The sequence below is a fragment of the Erithacus rubecula genome (genome assembly GCF_903797595.1).
Source record: "Erithacus rubecula genome assembly, chromosome: 19".
NCBI classification, from domain to species: Eukaryota; Metazoa; Chordata; class Aves; order Passeriformes; family Muscicapidae; genus Erithacus; species Erithacus rubecula.
The window spans coordinates 5254638-5279835 of NC_136671.1; the positions used below are offsets into that span (position 1 = coordinate 5254638).

At 40.1% G+C, this 25198-nt stretch overlaps 1 protein-coding gene across 5 annotated transcripts in view; it reads right to left on the reverse strand.

Annotated features, from left to right (window-relative positions):
* The window catches only part of CLTCL1 (clathrin heavy chain like 1), a 34428-nt gene that overhangs the window by 6114 nt on the left and 3116 nt on the right, over positions 1 to 25198 (reverse strand). For all 5 annotated transcript variants that reach the window (XR_013776428.1, XM_079322706.1, XM_079322705.1 and 2 more), the window contains exons 2-29: positions 19870 to 20077; positions 15575 to 15843; positions 15152 to 15313; positions 14586 to 14699; positions 13234 to 13407; positions 12765 to 12962; positions 12198 to 12398; positions 11919 to 12071; positions 11263 to 11385; positions 10402 to 10539; positions 10043 to 10207; positions 9506 to 9686; positions 8983 to 9146; positions 8710 to 8835; positions 8307 to 8449; positions 7474 to 7708; positions 5538 to 5660; positions 4973 to 5118; positions 4400 to 4583; positions 4030 to 4222; positions 3374 to 3531; positions 3114 to 3278; positions 2881 to 2988; positions 2395 to 2562; positions 2163 to 2312; positions 1192 to 1323; positions 759 to 869; positions 47 to 217 (exon numbers count right to left, since the gene is read on the reverse strand). Coding sequence is in view for 4 of the 5 variants with exons in the window: in XM_079322706.1 (XP_079178832.1) it covers positions 47 to 217; positions 759 to 869; positions 1192 to 1323; positions 2163 to 2312; positions 2395 to 2562; positions 2881 to 2988; positions 3114 to 3278; positions 3374 to 3531; positions 4030 to 4222; positions 4400 to 4583; positions 4973 to 5118; positions 5538 to 5660; positions 7474 to 7708; positions 8307 to 8449; positions 8710 to 8835; positions 8983 to 9146; positions 9506 to 9686; positions 10043 to 10207; positions 10402 to 10539; positions 11263 to 11385; positions 11919 to 12071; positions 12198 to 12398; positions 12765 to 12962; positions 13234 to 13407; positions 14586 to 14699; positions 15152 to 15313; positions 15575 to 15843; positions 19870 to 20077 (4563 nt within the window). In the remaining variant the exon portion in view is untranslated. The remainder of the gene's footprint in view (positions 1 to 46; positions 218 to 758; positions 870 to 1191; positions 1324 to 2162; positions 2313 to 2394; positions 2563 to 2880; positions 2989 to 3113; positions 3279 to 3373; positions 3532 to 4029; positions 4223 to 4399; positions 4584 to 4972; positions 5119 to 5537; positions 5661 to 7473; positions 7709 to 8306; positions 8450 to 8709; positions 8836 to 8982; positions 9147 to 9505; positions 9687 to 10042; positions 10208 to 10401; positions 10540 to 11262; positions 11386 to 11918; positions 12072 to 12197; positions 12399 to 12764; positions 12963 to 13233; positions 13408 to 14585; positions 14700 to 15151; positions 15314 to 15574; positions 15844 to 19869; positions 20078 to 25198) is intronic.

A 25198-nucleotide genomic window follows, 5' to 3' on the forward strand; every position in this document is an offset into this window, starting at 1 on the left:
AACATTCAGGAGTATCCAGGAGATTTATGCAGTGCCATTAACCCACCTTATAGAGACGGTCTTTCTTGCAGAGCTCCACACTCTGTTTCCAGCGGTTGTTACCCTTGTACAAGTACGCTGCAATGCGCCTAAATTCAATCAGTTCATGCTTTTCCAGACGCTGAGCCAACGTTATGTTATCAAAGTTGTCATAGGCATCAATGGAAGCTCTCAAACCCTGTTTGAGAGAGAGTTGTTACACGTGCTTCCAGATGGTAGTAGGTGAGAACTAGAGTACAGCAGCATCTAATCATAGTGCACAAGTGTTTCAGTTCTGCCAGCTGGATGTTGATACTATGGCTACACCTTATTTACCTAAAGTGTTTCATGCACCTCTCCAAAGGATGCTTTCTAACAAAGCAAGCTGTTAACTTGGTCATACTGGCTCCAGAAGAGCTCATTACCATTAAAGGACAAAGCATGTCTTCAAATAGCAGCCAATGGGGCCAGAAGCAAGTTTATTTACAGAAGTGCTGTCTACTGAGTACACACCTGATAGTGACCTTTGTGAGGTCTATTCTGAGAAAAACATCTGTGGCACCTACTTTTTTGCAAATCATTGACATTTTAAGACTCCTGCCTGCTAAGGGCCTAACTGCATGACCTCTCTCTGTTGCACTGGAGAAGCGTTATCTTCTACTCAAGGACCTTACTGTGTCAGCAGCTTTTTTGTCAGAGGACCAGGACTCAGGATTAGAAATCTGTTTTTTGGGGCTCACCTGGAAATCTTCCTCTTCTGTTAAAAGGTTGTTCAGAGCTTCATTAACTCCTTTGTTGTTGTGGTTTTGGACTGAACGAAGATAAGGCTTTACTAGAAGTAGCTGATTAACCTGGAAAGAAGATGTTTCCAATACAAGATTAAGTGTAGCAATCCTGACACTGCATTCTCCTCAATCGGGTCCCACTTGTTAAGCACAAACAAGAGTTTGTGCTTATTGTTAAAACCCTTCAGACAAGATATCTCATATTACTAGGAGCAAAATAAAACAGTCTCTAAGGCCAGTTATGCAACTCTTCCTGGGCTGCTTCTCAGCCCTTAATACTGGAGGCAAAGCTACTCAACATATATCAACTCTGTTTTCCAGCCAGAGCCTGGAGTATCTTAACTTGAGGAAGAGGAGTTTTTGTTGACCTACGCTCTCCCAAACTCACCTTTGAGAAAAAATTGACTGTCCTGGTGTGATCTAGCCGTGGAGATAATACAAGCAGGAGATCATTGATTAGCAGAGGTTTGTAGTCCAAGTAGAACTGCAAGGCTTTGTAGTACAGCTCCACATTGGCCACCTGCATGGTCAGACACTAGTTAGTACTTCAAACACAAGTACGCCTAAGATGCTTAGTTTGGACCACTTAACTCAGCACAAAGTTTATGTGACTCCTACTAAACAACAGCTTAAGTTTCCTTCTAGAGGTCCGAAGTTTTTCACTTATGCAGAATTCTTGTTCAATCTTATGACTGCTTCTTGTATCATCTGCTTTCAGATGCCAGTGAAATCACAGGCTACCAGGAGCATTACAAACCAATTCTAATCCATCCACTGGAGAGGTCCTGGTACAGGCAGCCGACTACAGTGAACACGAACATTTGTCAACTTCTGAAGCCAGAGAAGACTGTAGCTTTAAAAAGTCCTTAAATTGTTTCCTTGAAACCCCCAAGAGCAGTAGGAGTGTACTCAGTACTCAATCTTGTTTAAACTGTTTCTTGATTCACTATTCTCTGCTGCACTCATAGACTGCCCATACCATTTCTCACATTGAAACTGGAAACATAATGCACAAATCTTCCAAGAACAGTTGCAGTCTCAGACTAAAACAGCAGTCAGCTCAAAGGTATTAAGCAAGTTAGGCCTCTTGCTTGTGACCTATGATCCTATGCAGCCTCTGAAAACATTCTGTGCTCGCTGCTGCCACTCAACAGAATGTGCTGCACAGCAGAAAAGAAATAGTGTTAAGATCAGAAAAATTCTTTGTGTTAAACTGATTGGAAGGTGTTTTAAGTATAGCAGAAAAACTGAGTAGTAACCTAAGCAAACTGTTTCCTGAAGAGCAATTCTGTTATGCATTTTTTGCCTCTGTCCTGAAAGCAGCTTTCAGCACTTTGCTTCAGTTACCAAGTGACTTACCTTGGCAATTATGTCTTTAAATTGGCCTTCTTTCCAGGCATCAGTGGGATGATTCATCATAGTAATTATTGCATTGTCATACTCCTCATACTTGTCATAGAGGAATACAAGTTCTGCCCAGAGATGAGCCTGTTCTGCAGCTCTGAGCACCTAATAAAACAAACAAAAAAATGCACCAGATTTGATTCACTGGCAGCTTCCCACCTTCACTTGCAGCTACCTTACTGCATACCTTTGGAATATTAACTCTAGACCAGAAAAGCTCCAGATGCTCCCTCATTTTCTGAGGCTTGAATTTGGAGTATAAGATGGCAAGTTCAGTAAACATCCCCATATGAGCACGCTCTAGGCCCAAAGCAGCTTCCAAAAGGCCAATCAGTTCTTCAAAGTAGCCACGATCCTGGATGTTAAGAAAATTATGATAATAAAGCTTGCTAAAAAGCATACTTATTTAAATACATCATGCTTTGATTGTCTCTCCATTGAAAGTGTTTAGATTTTTTATTTCAGTAAGGTGAGAGAATGACAAAAGAAGGCTCAATGGAAACTATTACCTCTCCATTTACTACAGAAAAAAATGCATGTTGCCACTAAGAAACGAAGATAGTGGAAAAATGAATTTAAATATTAGCTCCCAGAGTATCTTTTTTTTTCCTGTGACCACTTTATTAGCATATATACATACACTGTACAAGTCTTCCAGAATACTAACAGTTACCTGATAGTAACTGATCAGCTCCTCAAGTTCATCAGCATGGATGACTATGTGTAAGCCACAGAGCTGTGCCAAGCGGAATTCTTTTCCATCCACACAGGCGAAGCAGACCTGTCATTACAGTCAGCAAATAGTTAACAGGACAAAGCTTTGAGGTTTACTAATAGTTTCAAATGACATTTCCATAATACTTGTTCTGGAATTAAAATCTGCTGAAACCCAGAAGTTGAAGTTACCTCCTTCCAAGTCCTTGTGCTATTGGCTTTGCGGCCACTGTCCACTGCTGCCTGATACTCCCCAAGGTGCACCAAGGTAGATGCCAGGCGAGCAAAGTTGGATACGTTGTTATAGAGAAGCTTTGCTGCTTCATACATCCCCTCTTCATAACATCGATCACCGACCTGAATGAGGAGTCCAAGGTAAACAAGGGTAGCATCAAGAATGAGGGGTGAGCTAAGCAGCAAGTCACACTTGGAAACTGTGGATCAAGATATACCTGTTGTATATGGGCATTATTAGGGCCACTAATAAACTCCTCCAGTTCTGACAGACGATTAGTTTTTGCCAAAGCAAAAATAAGTTCTGTCTCTACGTAAGACTCTCTAGCCTTCTTCCTGGCCATCTGTAAGAACTTGACTAGGTCCTCCCAATTATCTGGAAGAGAGCAAGAGATATGTAAGGTCCTGCCTTTAGTAATTCTGTATTATTTACCTTGCCCACCTTAGGGATAGTTCTCACTAGCAGGCTCAAGGCTCTCCTTTACCATGATAGTAAGCCATTTATACTTGAGTTATGGAATTCCCTGTCAGCACCAAGTCATGTCAGGTAAGACTGGGACTTCTTGCTACTGTTCTGTAATCCAAGTGGGAAGCAATTCTGCCACATACAGTTAAATGAATACATCACACTTAGTGATATTTTAAGATAATGGTCCAAATTATCTCCACAGAGAGGTTTATGTTTGGTGTAGTAAGACAGACAACCTTGTTGACAGGAATTTCACTTAACATTGACTCATTCATTCCATGTATTGACTACTCCAAATTCCTCTGAAACAGAATTTCTAAGTCTCAATTGTCCCTGCTGCTCAAAGTAAATGCAATAATCTAGCTGATATCCAAGCAGTCTGAAGTTGAAGATGCTGTGCCTTACCATTTCTATTAGCTGCCTGAACAACTTCCATGTAGGCAGATGGATCATCTGCCTTTATATAGGAGTCAATGGCTTCCTTCACCAAATCCTTCTGGAGTTGTGCTCTGGCCAGCTGGCTCCACACTGCTGGTTCATTACATCTCTCTGCAAATTCATAAGCACGGTCTAAGTTGCCAATGTGCTCAATCAGCACCTGTTTGAAATTGAAGTTCCAAGTTAAAAATCAAAGTTTTGCAACATCATCCCTTCAAACAGAACTCTTCAAGTGTATACACAGCTCTGTGTAAACAATATGAAGGTAACTGCTCTTAGAACAGCCATTTCTGTCCAGGGAAGCATTCTACACCATCATGCAGGATCCACACCTCACCTGAATTGCTGAAGTATTGACATCAAATTTTCTGAATATAGCAAATGCTTCCTCATACAGCTCATTACTGATGGCAATGTTTGCAATATCTGGAGCATCATAGTTATCCAGCCGATTGATGTATTCCATCACTCTGGTGCGGTCAGCCTTAATGGCAGTCAGGATCAGCAGATTCTGGAGATTCCTTTGGTTAACAGAAGGCATAGGCTATAAGCAGTGCACAGCAACACCTGCTTAAGTGACATGGATTGTACATGTGAAAAAATAAACCCACTTATTTTTACTAGAAACAACATTTCATCCCCAGATTGAGAACCACTGACATTTACCTTCAAAAAGAAATTGCTTACCAACGTTAGTGCTCTGTTCTCAACACATCACTGCAAATTGCACAGTGTGAACTAGCTCTGTTCTTCAAGCCCAGAGCACTCTAAATTCTAGCTTTCTGCCTTATTATAAACACTAAGGAGCGCTTACGCCTTGCAACCAAGGGGCCCATGATAACCTGGATCATTCACAACCAAAACAAAGGCACTGAATAGGCTAAACTTAAGGACAAAGCTCTCCTCTTACCTGTGTTCACTGAATACAGAATTATCCAAGACAATTTTTTCCAATAACTCAATCAGTTCATTTGGCAAATCGGCAGTCATGAAAGCTTTCACAGTTACAGAAACTTCCTCTGGATCCTGTGTCTCTGATAAAGCTGTTTGGACAACCTAGATTCAAAGGCAGGAAACTCCTAAGTGTTTTCCCCAAATTAAATATTTCTCCATTGTCAAGTTATTTGTCCAGTGAACTACATATGAAAGCTTCAGAATTTTGTGAGCATTTTGATAAAGACAGCAAGAAACAGCTATTAGTTATATTAGCTTATACATCTTATGTCTGTATGGAAAACAAATTCACTAGAGGAAGATAATTCTCTAGGACAGAAAAAATATCTTACTGGTAACTGATTCTCTTGACCATGAAGGTCAGAATTAAATACTTGCCACTCCAACTCTTACAAACTCCTGTATGGCGAGATGGAGCTTTAAGGGACCTTGTGGGAGAAGAATGCTACTTTAATTCTCCATAACATTTCTCAGACATGCTGAGGTTTCCACACACTGAAAGTTTAGCCTCCTTGCTGTACCTGGTCAATAAGCTGCCGCCTGAATGGGTTGTTTTCTTCCAGCACATTTGCCCAGAGCTCAGGGTCCTTCCTGCGCACCAGATAGCGAGCCTCGCTCTTAAACAGGGAGTTCTCATTGCATACCTGAAACACGAGTTACAATTATTGGCATTACTATTAAGGGTCAGTACCACAAGACAGGTTTAGCTAGCTATGAACCAAACAGTCAAAAAGACTGACTAGAACTAATTTCTGACCAATGCTAAACACCACAGACAAGTTCTTACCCAACCTCTGATCTGGAAGGCTCATGGAGGAGGTCTCCAGCAGAATTTATATAGCTTCTCTTGGTTTTGCCCAACATACAAAAACTGTGACTGTGGCTTCACAGTAACTATTTGCTTCTGGTTGAAGTGAAGACCTGCCGAAGCCTGAAGCATTTAAGTTTTAAATCGAGAAAGGGGAGCCACTTGCCTGGGAAGTGCTAAGTAGTGAACTGAGGAATGGTGCACATGTTTAAAGCCAGAAGTAGGTTATGTATTCCGTGTCATTAGCTTTACATGTGTAAGTATTCAGAATAGCAAGTGGCATGGATTCTCTTGTTAAGGTGTTAAGGGGACAGAACAAATGTGAAATTCCTTATAAAGTGCGCTATGAGAGAGTTACAAGTCATGATCCTATTTGTAGCACTAGCTTCAACTTCCAGCTAGAGGAGCAGAAACCTGAAGGCCTAAGTCATCTTACAGCAACAGTTCACATTGTTAGTATCCAAATAAGCCTGTGGAATCTCAATTACTGTGCTGTAAGCAAATCAGTACTAGCACAATTTTGCTTTATGCTTTATGTTTATCAGTTGCAGGAGCTGACAATTCTAGGAGACAAAAATGTCTCAAGAATAATTCCTATAGGAAGACTTTTTTCTCCATAACCAGAAACATTTTCTAAGAACATCAGTTCAGGGAAGAAACTGGTACAGACAGACTTTTATGGTTAACTGGAATAGTTATGTTTATCCCAGCAGTCTCCTAGCAAACAACTCAAAGTCACCTTCATACCTTGAAATAAAGGGGACAAATGTAGCCAGCCCTTTTTTAACAGCTACAGAGGAACTATCATTTAAAAATTAACCTCTTCAGGCTGGAAAGTCATCCACTTTCAGCAGCAAGCCTGGATTATACTACCATTCTAATGCTCACAGCTGATATTCTCTGCATATGGTATATGCATACCATACATACACATGTATGGAAGTGCAGATAGGAGTAGAGTGTTTTTCTCAGCAGCCACAAGCTTTACTGGCTTAATATCTGTTATTAAGAACTGGTGTTCACTTTGAGACTAGAAAGTGTTTGAGAACCCCGAGAATTTCACTTGCCCTTGAAATTCTGAGAGATGTTCTAAGAACAAGCTTAAAGATAGGAGAGGAATGCTACTGGAGTAAGTCCTTGTAGTTAGACTGTCAACATTTATTTCCCTCATTTCTGGTTAATTATGGGATCAAGTCTATGGGTCAATCACAACAAAGGAAAATTACAAGGACTTTTTTTAGTTTCAGGGAAATCTTTTCTTCGCTAGGCTAGATGACAGCCTGTTCCTCCTGTTGAGCCTCCAAGCTCAAAAAAAAAAAAAAAAAAATCAAATTAACAAAGCTTTAATGGAAGGCATATTCATTACCTGGGCCTAATAAACAAATTCATTTCAAGCAGAATCAGTGGATAAAAGTCATGGATGGTACTTCAAAGTTCCAGTTATGCAATTCCAGTTTGGATATATAGCATAAGTTCTTCCTGTCATCATAAAAATTACTGTCTGCACATAGAAGAATCTCATCCTGCCTCAACTCCTGAGTGAGACTTCAAGACAGGATTCTGCAAGTGTTAGACTAATAGCCAGACAGGCTTCCACTTCAGGCACCAAGTAGTTCTTTCAAGCATGTTTATAAAAGAGTTTTGCTAACCTTTATGAGCTCCAGGTCACACTGCCCCCTCTCATAAGCAACGCAGGCCAGATGAGGGTCCCTCTTTTCACAGTATTTGCCAACTACACGGCTGTCATAGTAAGGATTCTCACGAAGGAAGCGCTCTGGATTATTATTACTGTCAATGTAGATTTTGGCCAAAGCATTGTGAGTTGCAGGTTCTTCACAGCCTTCATGAATCCTTGATTCAAGCCATGGCAACAATAACTTAAGCCTGTGAAGAAGCAAACATTTTAGGTTTGTAAATGTCAGACTAAGGTATGTGTAACAGCTACCACTCAGTACCTGCCCTTCCCCTTCAAGCAAGTCTGTTGGTCAAACTTAAAAGCAAACACAGACCAGACAATTATTTTTAAATGAGTCTTAAATGAGTGAAAGTCAGATCTGCGGTTTAACATCAGGGAAGATTGCAGATACCCCTAGTTCTACAATCTCTCAACTCCTGTTGTATTAGCTGGCAGTTCAGCTTAAAGCCATTTGCTCATTTTACAGGTAATAGAAACTAGAAGCTGCTTTGTGCCTGCAGCTAGAGTATCAAAACAGTTTGATACAAATTTACTCTGAAGGCACATCCCATGGCTGGCTGTATGGGAATGTTCAAAAGCCATGTTATACATCATGCAGTGCTGTCAGGCATTCCTACATGACCCAAACAATCAAAAGACTGACTAGCAAATTTGAATGGCTTTTCTACAAGGAAACACAAAACAATATTAGTACTTTATTGTTTGAGAAAGCTGCATGCAATTCAATTTGTGTATAGCAGGGTCAGGGAAGCCCAACATGGGTGCCTCCAGATGCATTTTCATTACCGATTTCTTTTTTCCACTTCAGCCACCAGCTCATCTGTGGAGAACTGCCCTCTCACCACCATGATCAAGTTCTTGATGACATCTTCAGAACAATCTACATCAAGAAGCCCTCCAACCACTGCTGGTATACGGCTAGGATTCACCTAGAATAAGCCACCATGATTGAAATTAGTTATTAGCATTGTACCCCCAAGTCTTCCACACGGAGATCTAGTTAACAATTTCAATTATGCTTCAGAGCAGAGAACTTCAGAGCAGAGTAACTAACATTTGTATATACATTCCAGGAATAATGTTTTTGTAACAGACAAAAGGCTTAATGAAGAGCCACTGCACTGGGAAGCAGCAGATTCTGTTGTAGTCTGCTAAGTTCCTCATAATGAAGCAAAGGGCAAGTCCTTACCTTCTGTACGTAGATCTCAATATACTTCTGCAGGTTATTGCGATATAAGTAGAGCACCAGGTCATGGACAAAGTCAAACCGATCACAGACAATGATCAGAGGAAGCTGATCTGTGAGCTTTGCCTCCTGTATTTTGTGCAAAAGAGAAAAAAGCAAAAAAAGATTATTCACAGCCATGCCAACTAAATCTTCTTGATGTTTCCCTCCATTAGAAAGTTGTAGTTCTGCTGCTAAGCAAAATATACCCTTCAATCCCTTGGCCAGAATACTTACCTTCAGGAAGTTCTTCACTCGTTCTGGATTATAGCAGTTACTTTCACGGCAGATTCTTTCCACTTCCTTTATCTGACCAGTCTTGCAAGCTGCTTGGATGTACTTGAAGTGAACATCTGGATCCTGGCTGAAGTTTACAATGGAACCCAAGAAATAGAACAGTCCTGGAAAGAGTCACATGTATTTAACATTGTTAGAAGTGAAGCAAGTGAAAGCTGTATGGGCTTCAGTCTGTGACTTAGTTCAGCCTTGCTCAGAGAGTAGCTTTCAGTCAACTGCAGAGAGTATCAGAAGGATTCTTTTCCCTTCTTTCAGGTTTCACCTTTCTTTCTGATCTTTACTCAAGAGAGTTAAGAAACTATCTAGACCAAAACTACCCCTAGAACTCACTGTGATGAGCTCACTTTCATAACCGTATCCCAAGATCCAGACATGTGACAAGTACCTCTCCCATAAAAGCTACAATCCTTACTATTTGAACAGTAAGCACTTCCAAGTAAGCTGCTTCCCTCTAATACTGTACCTTCATAGCTTTTGAAAGATTCAAAAAGCTCCACAAGAGACTGGGTGCCAAGCTGTTCATGGTATTTAGAAGCAACCTGCACACAGAGCTGTAGGTTTTGCCTAATGTTGGCTGACAACATGGCACGCAAACACTCCACAGAGTCTTCAACTGAGAGAGAGCCAAAGAAGTTCACAAGCCACTGCAAAAAGACAAAAATTTTACTCAGTAACTCATACAGGATTTGACTGACTTCCAAGATATGCCAACTAGACAGTTTTTACGCCCAGCTACTAGAGAGAAGTCTTCCATGAACTAAGTCTAAAACATTGACATGTATATACAATTACAAAAGTGCAGTCTGGAAATAATGTTTGAAATGACCACCTGGGAACCTGAGGTCAGATTTAAGCCACTGAAAGTACAGATTACAATTTAATTGTTAACTGCACAAACATTTTTGCATCACAGCTACCTGTGCTACTTCAGTACCTATAGTGGCAGCTGCAGAAGTGTAAAGACTGCTCACATCACTTTCTTACTCTGGACAATACTTACCTCAGGATTCAAGAGGTGAGTATGAACAACTGCACGTTTAATATCATAGAGATCCGTGTAGTGTTCCAAAGCTCGCTGGAGCAAGCCTGCCTTTTCACACAGCTGGGCAACATGAGCACGATCATAGTGTGTAAACATTTGGTTTCCGAGAATGGCATCTGCAACCTAGGAGGTTACATTTCATATTCAGACTGTCAAGAGAATCACAGCAGCTTAGTCTACAAGTTGTTGAGAAGTCATAGCAGTGACTTACTCAGTAGACTTTCATGTTACTGAACGACTTACAGATAACAGTATCAGACATCCTGTTCCTGTGCAAACACAGAACTGTCTCTCTTTGTGGAGGAACTGGGTCATACCTGTGGGGCATGAATCAAATTCATTTCCAGGAGACGGGTTTGAAGGTGGCCTTCTGCAGGGCGGTTGTTTTTCAGGGCATCCAACAAAAAGGATGTGCACTGCTGCAGAAGACTGTGCTCCATGAACACATCCACAATCTGTTGAGATTGGTCAAGTTAGAGAAGAGGGGTCTATATACACTCATGTATGCCAAGATCCTAATTTGTCTCAAACACAGACAACAGGCTGTCCCAGCACCTACCATGCTGCATTCCCTTGTTTTCATAGTATTACTATCATGCTAATAGAGAGAAGTTTCACGTTTCCTCTTTCTCTAGAATGGAAGAAGTGCATTACTCTGAGCTATAATGCCAGACTTGACTGTCCACTCTTATTTAGTTCTAACACAGCGTGCAAAGCTGATCCCTTCTCTTGCTGGGATAGCTGCTAGAAGAAAAGCCAAGACTTTTTCCAAGTAGCTTCAGTTATTTAATAATGCAAAATGTTCCCTTATTTCTCTGTCCTTTTAACAAGAAGAGGCCAATGGCAGCCAGAACTGAACTTAGGTTTATTTGTTCATCTTCCTGTAAATTCTCTGCATGGGGAGATATATGCTCCATTAAAGCCAACACTAGGATAGTAACTCTCTATTGCTTAGACTAAGATTGTGGCAGGTTTACTATCAATAAACCAGAAAGCTTCCACAAGAACTTGAGAACCTTGCCTCTAAAGACTCCATGATAACCAAACTTAGCTAGACTATTTAGTCACTCCACTAATCAAGATGGTAAGAGATGTGAACCAGCCTTACCGTCCCCAGAATGGCACTACACCATTCCCCTCTGTCTAGAAAGAGATTGGTACTCTTGTTGTAGGCATACCTGGTTAATGTTAGCCAATGGCTCCTCATCCTGTACCAGCATCTGAGAGAACTGCAGGCCTTGTTCTGGACTGACTCTCATCACACTTCTCAGTAGGAAGATCCAGTCTGGAGTATAGCCAACCTAGAGATTGCAGAAACAAACAATCATGTGTATTTAGGAAGCTTCACACTTCTCTTAAGCCTTCAGATTCTTTAGCATAGGGACTATAAACTGTTGTGAGCTTGCAGTGCCCATCCCCTCACCTTCCAGGAAATCTCAGACAAAAGCATTTCTAGTCTGTTGACACAGAAATTCAGTATTCACCTACTTAGTAACTAAACTTGTGCCAGTGCAAGTCTCTGGTTATATAAGAAAACTGTCTGGAGTAATTTTTACAACAGTCTTAAAGCCCTATTTATCAAGTCTTAAACTTAGAAGTGGGCGTTAGGTAATCTTTCTTTTTTTATGTATTTCAAAACAAAGTCAGAGGAATTTAGGAAGAATCTTATCTTTACTCTGTAGAATAAGCTCAAGCCAGTCAATTAAATTAATACTTCATAAAATTCTGGATGTTTTGACGTTTACTTTTTGCTGACCATAGTAATGTACTATAATTTGCACAACAGACACATTAAACATAAGACAGAGCCTGCAGTGTGTGATAAATTATTTACCTTCTTAGCATACAGGACTATTTTCTGGAATTGACCAGTTTCAGCAAAGCACTGAATCACTTTGTTTGGCACATTGGCCCGAAGGTAGACGCTGAGTGCAAGGGTTGGATCAGCAGTCTTCACCAAGTCTCCCAGCTCCTCTGAGCACTCCAGCTGAAGCAGAAGTGGTGTTTTGTCAAGCAGAAGAATTCAGAGATGTAGTAGCATTAACAAAAGTTATTGTTCACATTCAACTGTTACAAGGCAACAGAAGTAGGCAAATGTCATGACCAATCCTACCTTGTCCTCCTTCAGCCACTTCTCCAGAAGCTGTTTGCGGCCCTGCTGCAGGACGGGGCGACAGAGCTCCAGAGATTCAAACTTGTTCAGCTGCCCCTGATCGAGCAATATTCCAAAGTACTGGAGCAGGGGAGAGGCCTGCCCAGGCTGAGCTGGTACACTCTGGAACTTCCTAATTGTATCACTGGTACGCAGAATTCCCTGAACAGGCACAAGATAGAGAGAAGCAGTGTTTAATTAGTGAAGACTCAACAGTATCAGTAAAAAAATCAGGTTTTAAGGATAAACTGAAGCATCTACTATTAAGCCTTCAGGATAGAGATCAAACTTTTCAAATTACTTTCTAGCAATTAGTGGCCACAAAGTTCAGTTTGGTTAGAAATGGATAGCAGATGCTCCTTTATGGGATATGGGGAATTTATTACTCATAACCATTACCAGACTGCAGAGAACTAGCACTGGATTTATGTTTTGAATGTCAAGCTCCAAAATGCAAGTGAACTAAGCAATCCACTAAGCCTATACAAATTTCCATTATTTCTAAGCTTTACTTTTGAAGTTACTTACCTTTGGTGCAGATGCAGCTACTTTGGCAGCATCAGCATAGTTTCCTTGAGCAAACAGTGTGTTAAACTTTCTGGCAAATAACTCCTCTGCCCCAGCTAGGTTACTACGTATAGCCATTCGCAGTCCCAAGTCAGGATTCTGGAGAACATTCGTAGCATAATTCACTATGTTGTCTTCCTCAACACACACAGAAAGCACCTGGAAAGGACAAGAGGCATATTGAGGAGTACTGCCCTTCCCACAACTACTATGAAACACAACAATGAAATGGCTGTGCAGCTCATCAGTAAAAGGAGTAGATTACTAAAATCCAAGTTCTTCTCCAAGTAGCTCTGTACTAGGAGAGATAAACTGATTAATCAAATAGTCACTCCTTTCCATGACATTTGTCACATCAAGTCACTCATTATGTTTGTTACATTTCATTTGAACTTCAGTAGGCTCAGAAACAGAATGGTAGATTTGTTACCTGTCCTTTTTTGTTCACACCAATAATGCCTGAGGTAGGTTCATGAGGAGCTGTGACAAAGATAGTATCAGCACTAATACGGTTCATGTAGATGCACACTCCAGACTCCAAATCATACATGTGGATATATCCATACTTTGTGATCAGATAAATAACACCATGCTTAATTCCAATCTGCCAAAAGACAGGTTTTAATTAGTCAAAACTAGTAAGATTCTAATCCTTAAGACAGCTGCCTTTAGCCTAGTCACAAGAAAGTACTGCAGTGACATGCCTTTATACTGACACTAAGAACAAATATAGCTTCAGGCTTCTTCCTTTCAAACTCAAAAGCAATGAATAGCTTTGCTGGCCATTTGCAGCATAGCTCCAGTCAATAGAGAGGTTGAAGGGAAATTAAAATTCATCTGCAGCAAAGAACATACTCCTCATCCTAATAAGCCAAGCTGAGGAAAAAAGTTTGGGCATAATTAGCATTCTAGTCTAGATACGTCGGTACAATTTTCTCTTCAGAAATACTAATGAGATAATCCCATTCTCTTCCACCAAAGCCTACCCAAAGCACCAGCAGAATCCAAACCAAGCTCATCTACTGAGTACTCCAAGTTATCTGTCAAGTCACTGAAACTGGGGAGGCTTTCAAGCCAAAAGGGTCTTCAAACATAGAAGTACCCTCCCCTTGGGACAAGTCCTTGAATGTTTTGTTAATTAAGTCTTAAGTTTGTAAGTATATAAGCTGAAGTATAGAGCTGTATGAATCCTGCCATGCATGCACCTTAGTTATGTGCATCTCTTGCTCTACTTATGAAGCTGGTCTATTAGACTTGTCAGCAGTCTTATGCTCTGATATAGCATATCTCTAGGACTAGAAATTGTGTCATAAAAATCAGACTAAGTGAAATTCTGTCTGTGACAGCAACCAGCTCTGCTCCTTTCTAAAGGACCTACCACTAATGTCCCCAAATTGCCTCTTCTGTGGTGCTACTACAGGAGGTATACTAATTTTCTTATCTAGAACTTGGAACATTAGTAGGAAGCTGAACAGCCAAAGTCATGTTGGATACATTCTCTCTGAAGACACTGTCAAGGGTTTTTTTGGGGGTCTCCTTCATTGGTTTGGGTTCTTTTTTGTTGAAGTTTTGTTAGGGCTTTTCATTACTTTTTAAAATATATTTTTATATATTTAAGTTACTGTTTTAATGTCCATGCTAACTCCCACAAACCAATTACCTATCACCCCTCCTAGAACTAAGAATGACAACAAAGCACTACAGAAAGCAATCTTTACAGATGTCAGCTCCTTGCCAGGCTATAGAGCTCATTTTTTTGGAGGGGTGGGGTAAAACATTTACCTGCATTGCCACAGGAAAGTCTGTTTGTGCCTCAGGTGGGAAAAAAACATCAACAGCTTTCTTAACAAATGGCTGATTTCCAGTAGCTGGCTGACCTACTTCGATTATGTGCAGCTAGGGAAAAAAAAAGTACATGTCACAAGATTGCCTGCAAGTACAGCCACATGAAAGAAGTTCCTTTCCTCAGATATACTACTGAAGTAATCTGCCACATTTGGCCAACACAATCTAGGGAGCTGTGCTCCACATATTCAGAATGGTAAGTTTTCTGGAACTTGATAAATTTTAGCCTGGGAAAAAAAAAAAAAAAACAACCAACCATGCTTTCTATGAAAGTCGACTATTCCTATTCAAGACAACTTGTTCAAGATGTTTGGAGCCAGACTTGTCAATTGATCAGTTTTTCAGGACAAGACCAGAAAGGCCAAGGCATTTACTGTGGTATTACCTCAGCCTTGCACAGACTGCTCAGCAGTTGTAGCATCCTCAGTGCTACTGAATCACACATTCAGTTTGATGCAACCAACCTACCTATGGCACTACAGGAACACAGCTGCAGACTTTACCTTGCCTCCTGCAGGACTCCTCACAGCAAAACAGAAGAGGGTAGAAGGTTTGGCATTTCCCTCTATTTTGAATTCTGCAAAAGCTGCTGCATGGCCTTCTATAGGTTGGGAGACTTTTCTATCAACTGAGTACAGCTGCATTGCACCAACCACACGATTTTGCTAGAAAAACAAAAGGTCATCTTTTAGAGACAAGATTTCAAATGTTTATAGGAAGACCCTTGAGACAGTAAACTAAAAAACAGCAAATGCCTCTCATCCCCTCCTGCAACACTCGAACCGAACTAGAAGTCAGGCTATTCCTACACAAAAGATAGCTTTGAATTTTTTATTTACAGAAACCAAAGTTAAACCACAGCAGCTATTAAGGGAAGTGGGGCCAGGGCTCTCCCAATTATGACATGTTGCTGCCAGGGAACTTACCTGTGCTGAAATTCCTATCAGCAGCAGCCATTTTTGGTGTTCATCTGTTCTGTAATTGATGATTTGGCAGCCTGCAAGACTAGCATGTCTATCAAACATCTTTTGGGGTTGTGATTCTCCCTCCATGCTCCAGTGGTACACTGCTGTCTCTGTCACCAAGGCAACTGTATTCACCGATATCCATTTCCAGAAGATCACTTCCTCTGCCATTGTGTGGGCTTTCATTTTACTTTTCATCTCAATGTTAAAGATCTGAAGTGTTTTCCCAGCTAGTATGACAAAATCCAAGAAACATCACAGATCAATTACCACAATGGCCATCCTCTAGGCTGCCTGTTTACAAGCACCCAGTTTAACCCACTGTTACAGTGGTGTTACAGACACAGTTAGTGTCCTGTCACATCTCAGTCTCCTTTGACGCTTGAGTCTTAACAGAATCCCCTCTCCACACCCAACATTTGTACCATCCCAAAACCAAAAAAATCTCCTTACAGACATTCACATAGACATTCCAACAACTGACAAGCATGGACACTTCAACTATCAGCTGTAGTAAAAAGGCAGCCTAAGCTACAAAGCTTGTGTAAACTCTTGTTTAGTTGGCAGCATTGGTATGCCAAATTACAGATGTCTAGTAGATCTCATTCAGGATAATTAATAGAAAGAATGGTTCCAGTTTATGTCAATTTAGTAGCTGCTCTAGATGACCTGGACTGAGTCAAACAGAATGAGACTTGAAACAGCTTCAGACAGCCAAAGATCACAGCTCTCATTTAGTTTTCCTGTTCGATGAATTGCACACTGAACTAGATGGGCTTTGTACAACCACTACCTACTGAAAAGGACAGTCAAAAGTTCAGAAAGCTATAGGAAGGTTTGGTGCTTTAGTTCCAGTTAAGATTACTTCTTCATGATTTAGGAAACTATACTGCAGGCTTAGGCTTGATTTTAGTAGTCCTTTTAAACAACCAGAACAATCCTGCTAAGTAGGCTTAAAACCAATGCTAATTGAAGCAAACTATAAAGAATAAGGGAATCCATTATTTTCATGGAGTCTAAGTGATGTTTTATTTCACTGTAGATGAGACAACTCAGCTCCAGGAATATTCTTTTCTCTTCACAAGACACCCACTCAGACTGCTGGAGTACTGGTTTGTAATGCCATTATTTCTATCTCCATTTCAGAAATATTTCCTGTTAGTAACACTTGTGACTGCCAATCTGGGATATGTTCACTGACAGACTTTTCATGGCCAGCAGCCTTTATCTTACTCAAGAGTTACTAATCTCAAGGTAATATGTATCTTGAACTGCTCTATAATGTTTTAGCATAATTTATATTTATACATAAATTGATCATGTTAGTTAAAGCAGTGCCAAGAGACAACATGAGACTTAAGAGCTATCACATGCAGCATTTGCTGCCTGGTTTAACTGCACTGAGAACTGTTAACCTGATGAACTACATCCTAGGACAGCTTGCTAGCTTTCCTGGGACCAAAAGCAGCCTGCTAATGAACACTGCCCTGCACATGCACTTACTGTGCTAGAGAGATGCAGTAACTCCAGCTTGTAAATTGATAGCTGGAAACAGCATATTTACTGTATTGGACAACAATTTGTCCTGCAATGGCCTGGTACCGTCAAGAGATGGGTTTTGAACTCCCACAGTGTGCAGCCTCACATGCAGCCAGGAGACAAGTAGTTCTGCAAGGGCTCTGCTCACCATCTAAACTAGCCCAATATGTGCATATAGAAATTGCTCTTCAGGACAGTCTTCCTCTAGAGGAAGCACGATGAGTTTCCTAGTTTTAAGAACATAGAAGAAACCAATGAACAGCTGAAAGCCCATGCTCGTCTCTTTTCTAGAGTAAATTCGACTGCTGTGTCACAGTTGGAAACAGCTTCTACAAGCTTCTAGGCAGTTTAGCCCTGGGCCTTGAGAGCTGCAGAAGCCACTGCTTTCCAATTCCTTAAGTGTGGCAACATATATTCAAACTCCATAACCTTAAACTGCAACTAAACTACAAAAAAATTATGTTATTTGGATTGAGAAAGTAGGACCTGCTATACAGTCATAGTGAGGGCAAGTGACCATTTGAGTCTTATGTCTACTTGAACACTTTATTAGGCCAAGATTTGAGACAAAAAAACTTAGGGTTTTTCTGATCAAACTACCAAGTTGGTGAGTCTTAGACAATACAAGTTTAATCAAGTAAGCAGATTCGATTTTTGAACATCAGCACAATAATTCACGTTTCAGTTGACTGGAGCATGACATTTCTCCATTCCACAAAGAATGGAAACACCCTCGAATGCTGCATTCTCACTTACACCCACTGCTGAGTACTCCCAGTACAGAGCAGTGCAAGAGAACCAAGAACACAAGGACAATGAATAAATCTGGGTACAGCAGGAGAATGCCACATGCAATCCAGAAATGAAATTGTGCATACTGTATGTCAGTTAAAAATCAAGAACCATTTCATTTCTCTTTATGAGGGTGGGTTTCTACATTTATTGCTCAATAATCCTGGGATTATGAGCAGCACCCCATCACGACACACTGAGTCACAATACGTAACCATTTTAACTATTGAAGCCTCATTCAATCATCAAGGAAAAGTTTGGAGTGACAGACTGACTTAAACCATGTCTTCAGGTCATCATGGATAATGTATTGGTTAGGTAGCTCTATTAACACTCTCTTCTACCCAGCCTGCTGATCACTAGATTATTTACAGAAGAGATCATTAAGTTTGCAACACTTGACAATGCAGCTTTGCATATCAACATGACATCATTAACTCAACCTTGTCAATTCAGAGGACAGATTTATTCACTCTGAATGGACTTAACAATACTCCTTTTGAGCAAGTCTTAACTGGAAAGAATAAAGCTATATTCTTTGAAGCTGATGATAACCCATTTAGTTAGTATATTAGTTTTAAAACCGTATTACGTAATTTCCTTTTAAGAGGAAGGCGAAGCTCTGCTAGTGTAGAGAAGGCACTTTTCTTGCCAATACAGTTTGTTTAAAGGGGTCCAAGATAAAGGACAGTAAACTCTTAACACATCTAATTTTTTTTGCATTATTACCTTTACCCATACCCAGGGTAAGGCAGTCCTTTGCAAGATGCATAACTATCTCAGCTGAATCAGAGATTCAGCTGAAGTCAAATATTTGCTTTAGTTCCCACCTGATGTCAGTATAAGCCTGAGATCAAAGAAAATGAGTATAAAGGTTTTGTGGCAGTTCTGAGGACAGTTTCTTGGACCCCCAAGTAATCTCACCATGATTTTTCACAATAAAAAACACACTTAGGCAGAAATGAATAGCACACAGGACATGCTAGTAGAGGTCTCTCATAAAAATATTGCAACTTCATTTTGTCTATCAACTGTACTTCCATCACATATACACACAAACATTAAAAGCACACTCTCTTCCTTCACTTGGTACAGTCAATAGTCAAAGCAGCCAAATGGTTAGAAACAAGCCAATGGAGAACATGATCACTGTAATACCAGTTGAGGATTAAGATTCCCCCACCTGGCCATGAAGTGAACTGTCAAATGGCTACCTTAAAGTTCAGTACTTTTTATGAGATCGGACCATTCTAAATACTAAACATACAATGTCAGGACAAAGTTCACTCACCATCTGTTTAGAAAAGATGCAGGAAGAAAAGTAACAGTTATTAAAATTAAATACCAGATGTTGGTCATTTGAGAAAAGAGCCAGACATTTGTTAAAAATTACTTCTTTGAGCTCAGAGTGCTACTTAAAGGCAGTAACAACACCACAGGTAGCAGCAAGCAGAGATCTTTAGCTGCAAGACCTCATGACTATCAAACTTAACACGTTTATTATGTTCAGCATTTGCACTTACTGGCCATCCTTATGACATTTTTGTCACTATCTAGTAAAACCTTCAGAGCTACATGAAAGGGCCAGGACAGGGCAGAAAATATGGCTTTACACCCCTGTTCACCTATACAAGTGTCCATCAGGTTTATAATGCCTGCTTAAAGGGAAAGTATACCAGATGCTGACCTCAGTGAGGATAGGAGGCTGCAGTGCCAGGTTCAAGCATCTCACACCCAATTGGAGGCAAATCATCCAAAGATTACTGAAACATCTATTGCCAAAAATACAGCATGCAAGTTCAGGCAAGAATTCTTATCCTCATATACATTCTTCTTAGAAAGTTTACATAAAGTTTAAAAGCATTAATAAGCAGTAATACAGCTAAACAGTAGTTTTCATACTGCACTCATAAAGGAGTACTCACCTTTTAGTGCTATTACTTTAGAGGCTGGATTCATTATGGCACTTTCTGCAGAAATTGGACGTCTGATGGGTGTTGTTGGATCACTCATGTCAATTATCACTACTTGTGCCTGCTCTCCAACTTTCTCCCTTATGCAGATGAACTTGTCAGATTCCATTGTTAGGGTGCTGAATCCAATGTTTGCTGGATTAATGCCCAAATTTTGGAGCTAGGGGAAAAAAAAAAAAGAAAAAAAAAAAAAAAAGAGTGCTCTATTATCCTTCCCATATTGAAGGTCTAACTCAAGCCTCTACATCTATAATCTCCTCCAGAAGGAAATGTAAGACTGACAAGTATCTCTGACTAGAGTGTACACTATTGAACTCCGATTTATCTTCTGAGTCTCTTTGTTCCACAAAGAACTACACAATTGTCACTATTCAGGTCCTAAAGACATTCTGAAGTTGCATCATTGATGCAAACTAGAAGGAGTTCTAATTTAGGCATTTATTGCTTAACCTGGTTCTAGTAACATGGTAAGCAGTAGTATCACTATTCCAGTTTTAGCAAGGCTAGTAAATTCATGTTCAAACTTAAGCGGCAGAACTACAATGTTCAGCATCAGTGGGAAGTACAGAAAGAATCAATTACTCTTATGCAGCCCACTCCTAGCAACAGTGTAGAAGGAAGTCTACACAGCAGGTCTCAATTGGCCTACAAGTGGCCTTGTTAATCTCACTTCAAAGAATACCTAATTCTTACTAGAAAAGAAAGGTAAGAAAGATGTGTTAAAGTAAGTAGTCATGCCATCTCTCCTTGCCCAAGATACCATGCCATTAGGCTCAACAACAAAGGCAGGGATTGTAATGGAGGCCCCTTTCAGCTGTAGGTCCAGCTCTAAAAACATAACTTGTGCTCAACCACACAACAGTAAAATCAAAGTAGTTATTCTAAATGTAACCTGGAGTCATTTTGATCTGCCAAAGCCTCCCCTACAAAACACAGCTATATCTCATTTTCATCCTTTTGTGTTAACCTTGTTTCCATTCACTCTCAATTTCAGTTAACAGGAGGAGGTGGCAGTGAAGGAACATTACTGTTTCATTGGTCCACAGTAAATCAGATTTACCTATGCAGCACACCCTGGTTTGGTATGTCTGTAAGCTGCATTTTATATAACAGTAACTGTGACAAGCCTGAGCACCTGCTTTATGCCCCAAAGCAATGCTTTCCAAGCACAGGAACTGTATCAGCTTCACTGAAGCTTCTCAAAGGATTAACCTACACTGTTTTTCACTGCACTTCAAAAAATTACTGCCCTCAAGGAGACAGGATAGAATCTACCACCAGCATCACTGAGTCATTATGCTCCTTTGATACACGAAGAGCTTCATGCAACAGATTAAATCCCTTGGGCAAGAAGTCCCATGATGGCGTCACAAACACTGTTTTAGTGTGTTTGAGCTGGCTGATCATGGCTTGTTACAGCTTCTGTAATGCTACTCACTAAATTGCAAATTGGGTATGTAACAGAGATACCTTGGAGTGTGGTGTGTCGGGACTGTGCCCAAGAACGCCTCAGGAATTGTTCAGAATTGTTTCTTTTCTGTTGAGCTGACTAATGAAGAGCTATTCAGCTCAGTAACTGCTAATCTCAACAGACTCAAGTTTCAGTAATGCAATTTAAGCCAAACGTACAAATGCGTAAAAAGACATTTACTCATTCCCATAAGTGTTTCTCAGCAGAACTGAGAGCCATTCAGCTGACACCTCATTTCAGGGGTAAACACTTAATACACAACAGCAAACTTCAGCAGGTGCCATTCATTCCAAAACAGAATCAAAGTTTAAGCACAAGGTCATCAGACCATGCTTGTGCCCAGAGTTTTGAAAACAAATCTACCAGGCAGGTGGCTATTACATGCTTCTGTGTCAGTAAAGAAGTTTTCATACCAAGACAACTTGTGTACCTTTCATATGTAACACACAATGTTTTAGCACCCAATAAAGATGCAAGTTGTAGCTTCAACTGTTGTCAACTTCTGTGACCTTGAACAACAGAGGAATAAATGACAGGATCTTAATTCCACTGTTCTTGCTTGCTTTACACCAATGTCCACATATTGTCACAAATTACATGTTCACATAGCTGACACTTAAACACTTCGTTGAGTAAGTTCCAAGTCCATCTGTCAACTGAGTACAGTCCTTTATAAGAGACTCATTAAGTGTCACAAGAGTAGTCAAAAGATTTAACTGCAGCACAGTTAAGTTCCTAACTTGATTTAATTAATCCAAATTCAGATGTATTTCCAGAGTACTGAAACAGAAGCACAGCTTTTTCAAGGTCTCTTCTCAATTAGTGCACTTCAGTTTGACCTACTCTTCAAGAGACAGCCCCCGGCCACTCGTTTTGCAAAGTGAGAACCTTGAGGCACTTCCTTGAAGTTTAGCTTTAAACCCACCATTATTCACTTCAAAGCCTGTTGAAGAAAACATTTTGGGTATCTTCACTAAGACAAGTATGATCTTGCATCACAGCCTGGTATTAAAATTTCCTACTTTAAACTATTACAAAATCTATAAAAGGCTTCAGAAAAGGTCATGCTAAATTCTGCTCAAGTATCACTGCCACCGTTAATATTTGGGAAACCCGTCACATCTTTTAAGGGCTAAATGCCAGTACTCCCTAAAGGATGGTCATGTGAATACTGCAAACCTCAGTAAATCACAGTTTAGCAGTCTGAAAACACTGAAGACTGTGTCCTCCTGAGATACAGGAGGCACTGCAGGAGGCATATTCCATACTGACTATGCAGAAGAATACAAGCAGAATTCCTCTACCATCAAATAAAGGACATCAGCCAGCATCACTTCTACCCTGGATGGGACAAATCTTCCACGATGATCTGAACAAAGTTGTTCTAAAGTACCTTCCCTCACTTTCTCAAGCAAAAAATGAGTGGAACTTTACAACAGGAGGTAGCAAGCACTTAGCTATGTATTTTCAGGTGAAGATGCTACAGGTCATTACTGAGTTTTATACATATTAACTAGCAATTTTTCAGTTAATTTTCATAAAGGAGTGAACAACAGGCCTCTCAACTACTACTATTTTTTTAAATTATGCTTCTTAGGCAAGCAGTACTCTCAAACTAAGGTTTTCTTCTGAAAAGAAGGATTCAGCATTACACAGTCATTCCAGAGGCATTTACTGTGATTTCCATGATTCCATTTACTATAATTTCCATTATTTCACCCACACTTTACTTTTGGGTAATCCAGATAAGCCCTACCAAGCATCCCCATGTAGGTTACAGCAAGCCTTGATGTAGGGGAAAGGGTAACACTCCATTCTACAAGTAATGCCTAATGCCTCTCCTGCCCTAACACCCATTATCTACACACAGAGTGCAGAACTACTTTCACTATCAGGCTGAATGAACCAAATACATAAAGATTTTTGCTTCAGAGTTACCTAGTACTACTACAGAGTGGATTAGATACCATAACACCTTTAAGCATTTTATAGATATTGAGAAGTTACTGACATGGTAAAGATTAAAGCAAGATGTATTATTTGTTTCTCAACATGAATGGAGGCACAAAGGTATTCAGGATCCAAGTCCATTATTAATCTGGCATTTAGTATCTCCCCGTTCTTTACCAGCATTGTACCATTTGCTAAGAAATAAAGTCATCTTTTACGCAGGATCTCAACTAAACATTGAGCCTTCTAATGCATTTCCCTTACTCTGGAGTACAGGAGTCCAGACTGAGCTACACAAACCAACTGAGATACTGATACCACTAGTCTTCAAACTGTGTTTCTCAAATGGGAAATAATTAAGCCTTACTGGCTAATACTGACACTCCAGTAAATTGGACCTACCATCAGTTAAATGAGGGAATCAAAACTCTGTAAATTTAATCTCTCCAGAGTTTAATAAGTATCCCATTTCAGCTTTATGCCACATAATTCTAGCATAAATGCTTGTTAGAGGTGATCAACTATTGTTTCTAAGGCTGGTAGAAAAGAGTAAGGCTTGGACAGAGGCTGTATGTACCCAAATAAAAACTGCCTGCTAAAAGCTCTGCCGGCACACATCTTTTTAAACATAATACAAACCAAGAATGCAGTAATAGTTTCCCATAACTCTTACTCATGTTGAGGGACATCAAGGAAGTAAGACCCAAAACAGGCAAACAAAAACTGGTCTGGACTGCAGTTGCAATTAGGCTTTCATCTCAAGTGAGAATTACTCCCTACACAAAAACCTATTCCCATGTGTCTGTGATGAGGACTGGATCATCTAGGAAATGAGTTATCACTACCACGTGCAGGGCAATTCTGCAACTAATGAGTAAATTTGGGCTCTTCATCACTGAAGAGCTGAATCAAGTCATAATATTTAGCCCTACCTTTTGAATACAAATCTAAAAAGCCACTTACAGCTTGCAAATATCCTGAGTGCTTAAGTCCACGTCCCGCCAAAGCAAACTTATGAAAGCCATCCAGCTCAGTCACGCCTATTGCACAACAGATAGTAATTCTTAGTAAGACAAGATACACTATCCAAACAGAAAGTGGTTTTGTCTTAAAAAGTATGGAAGTGAATCTATATCCTTTATGCTTAAAACCAGGATACTTGAGCTTATCAATGCTGTGCCAAGATGTGCAGCAGTTATGCATCAAGAGCATGCCATGCACACAAGTTTTCTCACAGTAGCTGGGTGTGCTCGAGAGCCTGTATCAGTTACTGAACAGAAAGCAGAACTACGTGTTTGTGCATTGAAGGGACGATGGCTCCAATCCTGGAACCTGAGATCTTGCTTAAGCAACAGTTTTCCCCATAGACAAGCAAAGATTTTTTCAAGTGAGAACTGAAAAAAGCTCAAAGAGGCACAAAGAGATGCTTTTAAGACAAATGCAATGACTAAGTGAAGGAAAAGTTTAATTTTAGATCAGGAACACTTTGTACACTGGATTCCAGTGTACATAAGTATTGCTTCAGTCTGTCTACCAGTATATTTGGTCTTTTACTGCACTTCCATTGTAAACTACAATTCCCTTGGAAGAGTTCAATCTGGTAAATAATTTATAATTCACTGTTCCAACAGAAATGCTGGAGTTAAGAACCTGATTAAATCACATTAGCTTAAGTAGTATACACAAGTAATTCGCTGCAGCAGGACTTGGCATAGTTTGCACTGCTGCAGCTGGGCAGTCACCAGACAGATAAAAACTAAGTCCTTGTCTTATATCCCCCACTTGCTATGGAACTTAAGACTCCAATATCCTCTGGGGAAAAAAATGAGCAAGATGAAAGTTCTTTATGAATTTGTGAAG